Source organism: Micromys minutus (genome assembly GCF_963924665.1).
Source record: "Micromys minutus genome assembly, chromosome: 11".
Classification (NCBI taxonomy): Eukaryota; Metazoa; Chordata; class Mammalia; order Rodentia; family Muridae; genus Micromys; species Micromys minutus.
In genome coordinates, this window is record NC_137980.1 from 17,605,685 (window position 1) to 17,620,109 (window position 14,425).

A 14,425-nucleotide genomic window follows, 5' to 3' on the forward strand; every position below is an offset into this window, starting at 1 on the left:
CAGCCCTTCTGTCTCAGCCTTGCCTAGTGCTAGGATTGCAGGTGAGTGGTTTTTAATATTGGAAACCTTCAGGTATTAGTCACTCCCTGGCTCTGGGTAAAGCTTTCCTTTTATCAAGAAGCGGAGCAAAGTGTCATCACCCCAATGCAGGGTCAATAACTGATCTCATTATCTAGCATTATCTAGCCTCAGCCCTCCCGTCTTAACTCACCAGGCCACGAAGCAATCAAAACCCTCCTTCTGCTGCTGTATCCAACTGCTCAAGAATCCCTTCAGAATCCTTGGGACAAACTTAAGATGTACTGTGCCTCAGAGGTGTGTGTGGCACCATGGCCTGTATCTCAGTGTCTGCAGGCCCAGGCTGCTTGTGCCCGGGAGGCAGAAAAGCATCTGGACTCAGGGCAGCCGAGAGAGCCTTCTGTGCACCAGCCATCTACCCGAGTGCCTGCACTCACCAACTGAAACATAGTTGCAACATGGAGGGTGATAATCTACACCTTCCCTTGCTGTAGGCTTGTGAAAATCAATACCCGACTTCAAGTCATGGCACCATGCTCCCTCCCTCCCTCCCTCCCTCCCTCCCTCCCTCCCTCTCTCACTCTCTCTCTCTCCCTCCCTCCCCAGACAGACAAGTTTTGTACAGGGGTCGACACAGAACTGGACACCCTGTGTGTCTGAAAGGTGTGACAGCTCAGGAGTGATGGGAAGTCACCACTCTATATGCTAGTGGTGGGTGGTGTGGTCACTTGGATAACACCCTGTAGAGGGTCTGTGTTCCCCTGAATGTTGTGGGAGTCTGGCTTCAACCCCAGATCAGCTCGATAGCTATAGCCAGTAAATGATTGTGACAACTTCAGACAGCAAAACATTGGCATTGACTGTAAAACTGACTCCTGAGAGCAAAAGAGGCGGGACTTCATCCTCAGCTCAGGACACAGAGCTCCTCCAGGGTCATCTAGGCGGCAGGAACGGCTTTGTTCAGATGATGTAAGTTTTGATTGGTTCCCGGGTAGAACTGGTCACCAGAAAGACACACCACAATTATGCACACCATTCTCTGGCCAAAGACTAGGCTAGTAGCAGATCACGCCCATGAACTATGAAGGTTCAGGCTGCTGAGCTCATAGACTGTGGGCGATTGGTGCACAGAGAAAAGGTATGGAAGCTCTTCACCCCCCCTTTTGTCTTCATCCGAAGCTTACCCGTACCATCTGTGACATCCTCGATTATAAACTGCAGAATTCAAGGTAGGCAGTTCCCAAGACCTGTGAGCCATTCTAGAAACTGATCGAAGCTGAGGAAGGGTGTGGGGGAGGCCGGACATCTAGCTGCTCAGTCCCAGGAGGCCTGGACTTGCAGTTGGCTTCTGAAGCCTTGGATCAGTTGTGTAGGACTCAGTCCTTAACCCGTGGGACCAGACTCTGAATGTAGGCACAGTGTCAGAGATGGGCGAGACCCAAGGAGTCCCAACTAAGGGAAAGGCAGTGGTGGGGCGACCTGAAAGCGCTATGCAGGAATAGCACAGGAATCTCGCTATGTCGTCCATATGTCCAAAGAGTCATGTGGCTGTCTTAGTTTATACAGACCTTTCCACACCCGGAGTGTTATGAAAGGCAGACACCTGGAGAGGACATTACTGTCCCCAAGGCAGAGCCCAGAGCAGAGAGGACACAGAGGGGGATGGCTCTTACCGTAGTGGGGGATGATGGCCCAGGCCATGGCTGAAGCGTAGATTCCTCCAATCATCCAGAACATGCAGAGCCAACTGAGGTGCTCACCTCGCTTCTCCCGGGCCAGGACTTCAGCAAAGTAAGAGAACACAGTGGGAATGGCGCCTCCAATCCTGTCAGGAAGTGCAGAGGGGCACGTGAGACTGGGCCTGGGACAGCTAAGGTGAGGTGAGGCAAATCCAGAGTAAACTCCAGCAATGTGTATTCTCTCCTAATCCCGGCATAGCAAGCAACATGTTTTTTTTCTATTGTTCTATAATAGAACAACGTGTCCATGGTGAATATAGATGTATTGCCTTACTCAGACTTGAGATTGCAATTAGGCTATGTGGACAGCAGGTGGCAGTGGTACCCCACTCATGTGGTTTACAGCCTCACTTGCAATTCAGATGGGGTTTGTGCTCCCCATCTGAATTGGATAGTCTACATGATTGGTTTGTTAAAAGTTACAACAATCTGGTGGCTTCCAATAGTACCTTAACTGACTAATTAAAACGAAGAGAAGCCCTGTGATATGTCTCACCCATGTGACTGAAGGGAACTCTGGGCACAGCTTTAAACACCTCTAGGGAGCTGTCCGCCATCTTCTGTCCCTGTTGCTACCCACAGCTGTGGTTTTTGAAACCTGGTGGCGTGATGTGCTGGCAAACACAGAATTGACAGATTCACCACCTAGACTGGTTCTAGCCTTTATCCAGGAGGCAGGATAGCTGAACCAGTACAAGGTTAAGAGTCACTAATAAAACTAAATAAACACACAATCAAGTATACGCCAGTAGATTAGGTAGCTGTTTTTATATATGATTTTTAGTGTGTGTGTGTGTGTGTGTGTGTGTGTGTGTACACGTACGTACATGGGTACCCATGCGTGGACATCAGAAGAGGACGTCAGAGCGCCTCAGGTGGCAGGTGGTTGGGAACCACTCGCTTTGCATTTGGATGCTCTAGAAGAGTGGCAAGCATTCTTAACCACTGAGCCGTCTTTCTACCCCCTAGAAAGAGCCACTTGCTGACTTGAAAATCTATTGTGACTGGTGGGTAGACCTCTGGTGAAGGACTCTTAAGTGGGAGGCTACACGTGTGAATTTTTGTCTAGGCTAGTAGGCGAATCATAGATTGCATCATAATTTCAAAGGAGTCTTGACCCTAAGTTTTCTATCAATTGCCACAAAAAAACAACAAAAAAACAAACAAACAAACAAACAAACAAAAAAAAAACACCCAACCAAACCAAACCAAAACCAAAACAAAAAAACCTTACTTATTTTTACTTCAAATTACTATCGTCAATATATTGTTTAAGAGAGGTATAAAAATGATATAACCAGGGTGTAGAGCCAGCACCTAGAGATCTAGCCTTGAGGTATGTGCTCCTCCACTTACACTACCACAAGGGAAACTGCTATTGACGTCTCAAACAATGTGATGTCAGAGGATAAAACGTGTCTGTCTATGTTACACGTAGGCATCATTGAGCCTCATGTCCCATAAAGGAGAATTAGTCAGGCCGTCATCGAATGCAATCCACGGAAACGTCATCTCATAGCAAATCGGCCTGAGGAAATGAACCACAGAATGCATAATGCTCTGCGTACACTGGGAGGTCAAATACGGCATTATGTTAAGCATTTGCGCCTGCTCACGATGATGCTGTGGCCATCCTCTAGTGGACATGACAGAGGGCTCAGGTCAGTGTATTCAGTCTATGAGCCATGAAATTAATTTAGTAATCTATATAGCATCTTAGAAAATTGCTAGAAATGAAAATATTTAGTTGAAATTCAAGTAATAGGAAAAGGCATAAGTCTATTTCATGAAACCGTTGTTTCTATAAGCATTTTTGGTATACATTATATATTTTGGTATACTTATACTATTAAATATGTTATAAATGTATATTCATGAGTATCATAATGGGATACAGAATCTGTCTTTCTTTTGCCTCCCCCTCTAATTTCCTTCTTTCCCTTCCTTCCCTGTTTGCTTTTCTAATGCTAGGGATCAATCCCAGGGCCTTGTGTGCTTTGCAAATACCGTACCACAGAACAATATTTCCCAGCCCCACAGCGCGTTTCTTGGCAGTAAGTTGGCAGGAAGACCCTCACTTAGAGCATTTATTTCTTTTCTCTAGGCTGTGAATATTGTAACTACTTTAGATTCCTAGTGGGGTGACTGCAAACGTCTTCTAATTAAACACACAGTGATTAACATCAACACACACATGGGTAACAACCAGGTCCCAATCCATCCACCAAATCCTCAAACAGGAAACATGCATGTGGTGAACCGGACGGTGAGAACTGTCTGGTTTCAGACCACAACGGACTCACAATTCTCTGTCTGGCTTTTTGAGGATCTTATAATAGGTCAGTTTTAAGTTTCAACATTGTTTGAACAGCTTTTGAATGGTTTCATCACAACACACGATGCCAGTGGGAAATAGAGTGTCTCTCTCAGAAATCATCTCATGCTATTGCTTTTTCCATTTACCGTGTAGAATATAATGCCCTTGTTCTATAGCATCACTAGTGTGTGTGTGTGCGTGTGTGTTTTTGTGTGTGTGTGTGTGAATGCTTATGAGTGTGCATTGAATGTTTGAACACAGCTCCAGGTGTAGGTCCCTGCTATCTACCTCATTAGAGACAGGCTCTTGTTAGGTTGCTTGGTCCCCCTGCATATGACAGGGTGGCTCTCCTGCAAGCTTCCAGGGAGTCTCTTGTTGTCACCTCCCACCTCTCTCATGCTCACATTGTGCAGTGAGCGTTCACACGGCCTTGGGGGATTCAAACTCAGATCCTCATGACTGCATGCACGGCAGATGCCCTTACCCACTGGGACATTTCTCTAGCTTTGGCATTGGCTCTCAGGGCATAAAAGAAATTTTAGCTTTGACTGACTCTCTATACCTTAATTAATGTTTTATTGAGATACTGGGCACTCTGAATGGCACTGCTGTAACTCATACTTCAGAATAGCAAAATTACATGCCAAGATACGTCAGGCACCTTGGAACTGAGATAAATGTACTCTGGCATGGCTGAAAATTTAAGACTGCCTGTTGGTTTGCAATAAGCCAGAGTTAAAGAGAGAAAATTCTCTAAGTATTCAGTAACCAAGATGATTTTGCTTCTTTATCTTTTTTGAAGGTGGTTCCTTTTGCATTGGATGGCTGTCATTTGTACACCATGATGAAAAGAACTTTAATTAAGGATAAATGAATCTAAGGAGGCCGTGTGGGATGCTAGAAAATCCTTTGAAAATGTCTCTATTCTCCGAGATCTATAAAACAATCCAAACACTCACTCTTATAGGGTTGTCATCTATTTTAGCAAAAATATTACCATCTTCTATAGCCTGCTTTATTCAGAAGAAACTTATCCTTATTGTGCTGAAATGTTGCCTGTCTCTGGTGTTTCACACTCTGTGCAAGGAGAAGGTGCACACTGCCTGGTATGTGTCTCATTCCCCCATCACCAGGGGGTATGTACCACATGTTTTCTCCTAAGACTTTCAGACTTTTCTATGGTGAAGTAGACACACCGCATACTCTCTGGACTACGCTATTTTTTATGACTTAAATGTCCTGAAAAACAAGGGCATACATCACTTTCTAATCAATACGACCATGCAAAAGCTGAGGATGCTGAGATGCCAGTGCTGAGTCATGGTATGAGTCACCATATCTCCCAGAATTCCAGAGTTACTCTGTACCTTAGTCACTATGGACATTCATTGCTGAAATGTGGTGGTCCTTACCATAGGATGAGCTTACTTGGGGCTGATCAAAAGGTACTGGGCAATCCTGATACATCCTAGGAGCTCTTAAAACACCTGGGTGTCTTTCATAAAAATATTGTAGCTGGAATAATTATTATCAATAAAATTTCTTGATAAGAGGGAAGGTATATACTTTTATGCCTTGTAAATACAATTTAGTTGCTACTAAAAATGGTGTTGCCAAGAAGAAGCTGTGCACAGCCTAGCCTCCGTTTCTTGTAAATTAAAAAAGGTTTTCCTTTGCTGTTTTATCTTAACATTTTCACTGAGGGTCCAATTTGAATTTACCAGAAAGAAAGAAAGAAAGAAAGAAAGAAAGAAAGAAATAAAGAAAGAAAGAAAGAAAGAAAGGAAGAAAGAGAGAGAGAGGAAAGATAGAAGAAAAGAAGGAAGAAAGACAGACAGAAAGAAAGACAAACAGAAAGAAAATTTAAAAATATGAACTAAGAGAAGGTGAAAATAAAGCCTTTAGACACAGCTAGTGATTACAAGTTTGTAGTGGAAATTTCTGGTTTCTCTGGAGGCTCAGTTGTGTCATGTGTTGTATTTCTGGAAACTGTCTTATGAGAGGAGGATGTTTTGCTAAGCACAAACACGTGGTGTTTTTCCTGGAGGCAGCCTGGAACTATAAAGACAGTGTTTAGTAGAAAACTTGATGCCATCTTATATACAAAAGCTCTCGTAGCTCTTGAGAAAGTTGGAAGAACACATTCCCTCAACACCTAAATGGCTTTATTAATATACAAGTGATTGCTACAATTATCTCTGAGGCATTACTGCAAGCACACAGATATAATCAATCAGTCGCTTGTTGCAAACTTTTACTTGTCCTCCCTCTAAATCTCTGCTTACCCACCCACCTGCCGTCTGTCTACCCTCCACCCTCTCAAGCTGAAGAAGACCATCAGCTGTTAGCGCTGTAGACAAAAGCACAAGGCTCCACCCTCAAGGGGTTGGAAAGAATGAATTCTAAAGGTGCATATGGCTACTGTATGGCCGAATGACATTCTGAGTGTGGAAGATATTTTACACCATCCCTTTCCCATTGGGATCAACACTACTTTTATCACTGGGTAGACTGGGAGACAAGGTTTGCCAAAAGATCACCGTTTGCATCAGAAAGCCCTGTAAAAGGCACCGTCATACACAGAAAGAAATATCGAGTCAGCAGAGTCACATATATAATCATTTTACAGAAGAGATACTAAAATAAGGGAAAAATTAGGGAGGCTAATCTTAATATATGTTTATTATTAGATGATCATAACCATTTGAAATATTGTCATTAACATATATTAAGTATAAAATTGTGCTTGAGATGGTGCATCTTTTTAACATGTACCAAGTCTTCAAATTTTAGTGTAATGTATCTTTGCACTTACAGTAAATACATTGCAAATCACGTTTAAGGCATTTGGTAGCTACTTGTGGCCAGTTGGTTACCATGTTGAACAGCAAATTTGAGAAAGCACTATTCTTCTGTGTACGGTTTGGTTGGAGATGCGTTTTCCATGAAATATATCTTAAGCACATGCTGGGAAAATCCTTTCATTCCAATTTTCTGAGGTCAATGATCTTCCTGGATTGATCTGTTAAAACAGTTGGGAGCAGGGCTGGAGAGATGGCTCAGCGGTTAAGAACACTGGCTGCTCTTCCAGACATCCTGAGTTCAATTCCCAGCAATTACATGGTGGCTCACAACCATATATGGGACCTGATGCCCTCTTCTGGTGTGCACGAAGACAGAACCATGTACATAAATAAAAACATAAATAAATTTGTCTTTAGACAAGCTTTTAGGAGGAGCAGCTATCATGTTTAGGGGTTGGTGTCATACGCAGTGAAGAGTCATTCCTGGTGGCATCTCATACCCTGCAATGGTGGTTATGATCATCAGCTTTCGAGCCTGACACCGTGGTTTTGAAATCCAGCAAGATCACTAACTGTGTGCCCTTGGGAAGTTACCACACTTTCATGTGCCTTAACCTCCTCATCTATAATGCATAGACAATAAAACCTGCATGATGGTACTTCCTCGTGGGGGCCAATGAGGTTAGGTAAGTCAACTCACATAAAGTGCTGAGCACATTACCTTCCACAAAACAAGCACAATTCAGGTATTTGGCAAAACATACTTTAAAAGGAGAAAAATTATTTCATAGGAGAAAACACTATTGAGCAGAAGACTATATATAGTTCTAAATCAGACTGAAAATCAGAAAACCCAGGGGCAGCAGACCATCTGGAAATTACAGTCTTTCTCTGCCTTGGTTTTCTTTAATTAAGGAAAAACATTTTTTTTTTTTTTTTTTTTTTTTTTTTTTTTTTTTTTTTTTGCGTATCCAATTTTTTAAAAACAGTTTTGGAAATAAACCTCATGGAAGAAACATAGTTGGTGGCAAGGAACTCCACACAGCTGGAGTGTTCTTGCTGGTGCCTGGTCAGCTAAAGCAAACTGCTCACAGCTATGATGTATTGTGGCTGGGCTCCACCCACACTGGGAGACATGGCTCTTCTTCTGTTTCCAACACACAGGAACAAAGCACTTCACTCTCATCTCTGTTGCTATTCTACCTTCCTTCTGATCGCCATGCTCAACAGTGCCAGGCCCTCAGTGAGCAGTTTCCGGTTCTGACACTGCCTGGCATCCAACACATTATCACCTCCTTGATTAGCAGGGACTGGAAACAAATAATTTAATTCTGGGACAAATGAAAATAAATCAGTGGTGCCAACTTTATCTCCCAGCTTTCTAGTTGTAACAAAGAATAAGAGGGACATGTGTTGCCTCAGTGTGAGATTCTTTTGAGAAAACAAAAGACAGACAGACAGACAATGAGTAAGGTCTTATTCCTTACCCCAACAAACACCGATGTGCCCAGCAGGAAAATCTTTCTTTGAACAGAATAAACATTTAAATACCACAAAGAGTATGTCTGCTAGCTGGATATCTTTATTTTCTAAGAAGATACGGCTCAAGACATCTGAGCCTGATAGTTCACACCTATGATGCCAGCTCTCGAGATGCTGAGGCAGGAGGATCATGTGCTTGAGTTCATTCATTCTGAGCCTCATAGTGTGATCCTCTCTAAGGGGTTGGGGGAGACGGGAACACACCAGGAATGCATTTGTCTATTTAGAGACAATGAGACCATAATCCCAGGCATATCTCAGTGTAAAATGACCCCACCCAGTCCCTTTTACATTCACAGAGTTCAAGAGGAAGACATACAAGCCTTGGATTTGGAATGCCCAGGTGACTTAATTATGATGTTGCAAGTTAACAGAACTGGGCAGAAGTATTCCTGGTTCTAAATCTGCAACACTCAGGGTGATGGAGACTTCTCATGTTTTAAAGTTGGCAATAAACGGACCTGGCCGGCAGATGCTCTGCCAAATGATACTCGTCCACTGCCAGGTACACCTCTCCCAGTGGAACATTCTGGAACCTTAGAATCAAGGTACACCTCTCCCAGTGGAACATTCTGGAACCTTAGAATGAAGCAAGCACAGGATGGAGCTGGGGCCTTCCTGGTCCACCATGAGCCAGAACTGGTCTAAAAATATTGCTCATACTGTCCAAAGTCTCTTTGTTCTACTAGAATCCAGCCATTATCCTGTAAACTCTGAGCAGCCTATTGTCTTTTATTTATTTATCTTTTCGTAAAACGTAGTCATACCCTTTGGGGAATATTGTGAGACACATTCACAATTAATCTTCACTGACATAGTTGCATCCTTCCCCAGAGGGACCTGGCTTTTCCCTTCACAAAGAACTTCGGGTATATCAATTAGTACTAGCCTGGGATTTGAGGAGCTGTGGCCATTTTCAAAGGCGTGAGTGAAAGTTTTGTTCATCCAGTATGGAACCTCTCTGCTTATTCCAATCCAATAAGAATTTAAGAGCACTCTGTCCCACTTCTGGAGCTACGTACAGAGCCAGGTCTACTGGGTCGGCCATTAACTTGCTCTGTTGTCCTTTACAGTATCATGGCTGTCTTCCCCAGGCATGCACACAGTTGTCTTGTATATGCAGACTCCTGTATCCCTGGAGTCTGCTCAGCACACACTGACAATATTCTGGAAGATATTGGTTGGAGGTGAATGTATGTATGTAAGAGAGGAATGTGTTGGTATTCCCTGGCTTTGGGTCATGAAACTGTGTCCTGCTGTGTAGGCTGTGAACAACAACTGGCGGTACCTTTTCATACTCGTAAACCCTAACTTCATTAAAAAGGAACTACAGTGCCTGTTAACATTGTGAAAAGAATATCTCTAAGTTGTTCATTAGGAGGCAGAAAATTTACAGTCCTACAAAATTTTCCTTATTTCTCATAGTCTTTTAATCGGGCCATGGGTTTTTCCCACATATGTGGAGCCAGAGGAGTAGTGTATGTGTTTCAATTTCTTACAAGAAAACAGCTACATCGTTGACTCTCTTCTGCCCCTGCACATGGCTAGAAGTACCACTTCAGTTAACTCGGCCCAAATCAGGAACTTACTGACAGACTTAGTCTACCTCCCAAAGCAGGCTTTTCCTCTAGTTAAACATATGTAGACAATCTAAGCCAATAAAACCACAGTTACTTGAGACGGTCTAATCCTGTGTTTAAGAGTCCCTAAATAACGTGAACCATTGTAGAAGGTACAGCTCTTTCCTACTTAAATATTCAAAAGAAACATGAGTGTTCAAACATTTTTGCTATGCAAACAGAATTCCAACTTAAGCAAAACCAGCCTCCTGTAAGCCATTCATAACACCTCCCTGCCCAGGGACATAGGCGTTTCTGTACCTTTCTGGATATAAAGCAGACAACTACATTTTTAAGAATCAACATTGTAGCTTTTTAGGCTGATGCAAAAATAGAAGAAATATGTTACAAGTTTCATTCTTGATGCTGAGATCTTATAGAGTGAAATCGTGTGCAATCATGAACAAACACATTACCTTAAAATAGGAAGGAGAAAACCTTACCCGAATCCAGAAAGCAAACGACACAGGAGAAAGAAGCCGTAACCTTGGACAAATGAAGAAAGGAAGGCAAAGAATCCGTTGACAGACATGCAAATCAGAAGAGACTGCTTCCTTCCCACTTTGTCTGCCAGTCCTCCCCAGAAGAATGCCCCCACCATCATCCCGAGGTACACTACGCTGCCTGAAACACACAGAAAACAAAGGAACAGATCAGAGGTTGGGAACAAATAGCACATGTAACAGCAAACGAGGTACAGAACACACTCCAGCATTTTGCACAGAAAACACCACTAAAAACACATCCTTAGGGATACAGCACCCAGTTCTCAGGTTGGAAATCAGCCCTGCTGGGTCTTTGGCCACTCTGACCCTCGGAGGTAGTGATGGGAGTTATTTCCTCTCCCACCATGTGTAGAAGACAAGCTGGTCACATTCCACCCCAGCCTTATGTGGATGAGTAGGCTGTGGGGAGAGGTGAAACATCTCATAGCAATCCTGGAGTCAGACACTGAGTTTCTACTCCCCTCCCCATGAGAAATGAAGTCAAGGTCCCCTCCAGGTCAAATGGACCTCCAAACTGTTTTAAATCTCTGCTTACACCAGATGGCCTGTGCTAAAGCCAGACCTTAACTCTGCTACACGACTCTGTAACTTCTCTCTTTGTAGTTTCCCTTGAAGGCCCTGGAGTTCAGGAAAGTGGACTCAGCCATCACAAGGCTTAAACATAAAGACTTTCTAGCTCTTATCATCACAGAAGGCTCTTAGAGCTTGGGGTTCAATGAGAAGAAAATGTCTCAGTGTGTTGAGAAATGTTAATGTTGACTTTGATCCCCAGGGAAAACAAATGGAAAGTTAGGAATAAGATGTCCTTCTTGCTGTCACTGCGAGCAGACACTCACATTTTCTAATTCGCTCTCCTCTAAGAAAAACAAAACCTCTGTGTGGATGAAACAAGGCTTGATGTCTGCCAATGTCAGTTCAGAAACCTCTCTGAAACTGAGATGCCTAAGAGAAAAGACACAACCAGGGAAGGTTTCTTAGGTCTAGATGGTGCACTGAAGAGGCTGTTACTTCATTTTCATCTATTTCCCCCTTCTGTTTATCTACCTATCTATCTATCTATCTATCTATCTATCTATCTATCTATCTATCTATCTATCTACCTACCTACCTACCTACCTACCTACCTACCCACCTATCTATCATATAATCATCTGTCTGTCAGTCAGTCTGTATGTCTGAACAAGATCTTACTATACATCCCTGACTGGCCTAGAACTCACTACATAGACCAGGCTTGCCATGACCCTTCTGCCTTAGCTTAGTGCTAATATTGCTAAGATTATAGGCATGAATCATTTGTCCAAGGACTGTTTTTAAATATACATTCCAGATAGTCTGACATTGAAGTTAGAAGGAAAAAGAAAGACTGATTTGTTGGTGAGATTAGCTTAAGAAATATCCGGCTTAAATGTTCACATCCTCCTAGTTATTACTGATCACATAATTGATGAGTCAATACAAGGATCAGAAGGAAAACACTTGGCAAGGCCTTCTGACCGTCATATCAAGACTGGGGATGTGCCCACACAGATACAGAGAATGGTATCAGAACAGCTGTGAAATCGGACACTTTTCTCACCAAAGCCACTTTCTAATCAGACTGGGAGACTGCAGAGACGTGGGTGGAGCCTTTGTCCATGGCTGGCATCGTTTTCTCCTTATCACAGGACTGGACACACACTTCCCCTTCTCAATAGAGATTACTCATGAGATCTGAAGTGATGTTATTTCTCCGCCGGTGAAATGAGCCAATTCAATCCAGATTAAACACACACATGCACACACACACACACACACACACACACACACACACACACACACAGGTTTCTTGGGAAGCTGCTCTCAAGTTGGATTGAAAACACTATTGGTCTAGGTTAAGACCGGGTGCCACAGGACAATGCCTAGTGCCATAAAAGAACTATTCCAGTTCCCAGGATGCTTCGGTTACCATTTTGAACATCACCCCTGTTATTTTTTGCCAACCTCACCTTAGAAATACGTAGTATGCTCAGATCAAGATGAAGGTGATATAAACTAGGATCTCTAGCTACTGAATTTGATTGACCTCAACTTTGTTCCATGTTAGGACATGAATCTGCATGCTAGAGGCAAGTGCATTTAACATAGATCATCCCCACCCTGTAGACTCTACCAACTCATGACTCCCCACTTCCTCTCTCCCCTTTCTGCCTTCCCCCCACCATGATGATACCTGGAAATTAAGCCTCTTGAGAGAACGTAGTTTCTGGACTGAGTAGCTTATCAAAAAGTAAGCCAGAGCTAGACTTCCACGGCCTACTGAGAATATATGGTCAGAACTGGAGCAATGGTGAAGTAGGTAGCCATCTTGGGGTGCTGGGTCCCCCATGTGCTCATCAGGTTCTGTCAGGGTATTTTAAGGAGCATGTTTAAGGAGTCATTTGTCCAGCAGAGAAGATACGACCTCCAATAGAAGAGTCAGTGGGGAGAGTCTGTCAATACTCACTCCAACTCTGGGAAGATTAAGAATGAAACATGTGCAGGGGGTGGCATGGGTGTGAAGGGGTAGCACACTCTTTAATCCCAGGACGTGGGAGGTAGAGGCAGGTGGATCTCCAAGTTTGAGGCCAGTCTGGTCTACAGAGTTCCAGGAGAGCCAGGGCTGTTACACAGTAAAACCCTGTCTGGAAAACACAAGGGGGAAAATGTCAGAAAGAAACATGTGAGAGAGGACTCAGGGTGGTTCTGAGGTTCTCCACAGTTGGTAGGCTTATCACAAAAGAATGTAACATCAAGCCCTATCTTCCTTCCATTTTTGTTCTGGTTAAAAAAGTTCTTTAAGGATCTTTGTGGCTTTAGTTTACTCAGTACTGGTAATTAGTCTGTTCTCCTGGACAAGGGAAAGGATTCTACCTATCAAACAGCTTATTTATGGGAAGCACATGGAAATTAGAATTCTCGTTTGTTGATCATACAATCTAGTTAAAGGCAAACATATGGAGTGTTTACAAAGGATGCAGGCTGTACTTTCTACTTGTGTCCACCTTGCTGTTTTGTATTCATAGCGTTATATGAGGAGTCCTTGAGGAGCTGGACATTCCACATGTGTGCCTGCCTTCCCTGTTCTCCAATGCTTCATGGTGCTCTGCTGGTCAGGGATAAGAAAGACCTTCAGCCAGAGTCCCTCATTTTAGAAGTAAGAAAACCAGAAGCTGTGAGAAGGCAGAATTTGAAATTACATCTTTTAGACCTTTTGCTCTTCAAACTACGTCTACCCCTTGGGCCAAGGACTTTGATAGAAACACAGGCTCTTGGGCTTTCTGAGGCTGATTGGTTGATTCTTCACTTCAGCCTGATCCTTACGTGACCTGTATGCTCATGTGAACCCAAAAGTCCTCTTGGGTTGGCATGCTTTTTATAGAAACATCCTCAGAAATAAGTTTCTTACTTTGGATCTATTGTGTGTTAGAGGAGGAGAGAAGACACAGGCTCTTCTGAGAAACCAGATCTATTGTGTTAAGATTCCATCTTAGAGAACCTGACCTAAGGTTGAACTCAAGTTAACGAACAGGCAGGCAGCTAGCATCAGCTTCCAGGCTATCCTCCAACAAAACCTGTGTCTAGCACCAGTTTCCGGGTTATTCCCCAACAAATCTTCATCTCCAGGTTACAAGCCCACCCCTGATATGTCACTTCCTAACAATTACCAGTCAGGAGGAAAACAGAAGTTAAGTTTATGGTTTGGTTCCCAGTATGAGCCAATTATGTTAAGGGCCATAATGGCCCTCCAATCAAATATGTGCCAGGCTAGATTACCCACGTCTTGTCTCTATACCGCTTCCCTAAACCTGAGCTTGGGGCTGCACCCTCCTGATCTACTGCATAAGAGATCTTGGTGTGG

The 14,425-nt window shown here is 43.3% G+C and overlaps 1 protein-coding gene across 1 annotated transcript in view; it reads right to left on the reverse strand.

The window, feature by feature from the left end:
• SV2C (synaptic vesicle glycoprotein 2C) overlaps positions 1-14,425 on the reverse strand; it is a gene marked incomplete at both ends in the record, with an annotated part of 109,553 nt that overhangs the window by 66,586 nt on the left and 28,542 nt on the right. Inside the window, 2 exons of the mRNA XM_080925623.1 lie at positions 1,692-1,843; positions 10,483-10,659. Of these exons, the coding sequence (XP_080781749.1) occupies positions 1,692-1,843; positions 10,483-10,659 (329 nt within the window). The remainder of the gene's footprint in view (positions 1-1,691; positions 1,844-10,482; positions 10,660-14,425) is intronic.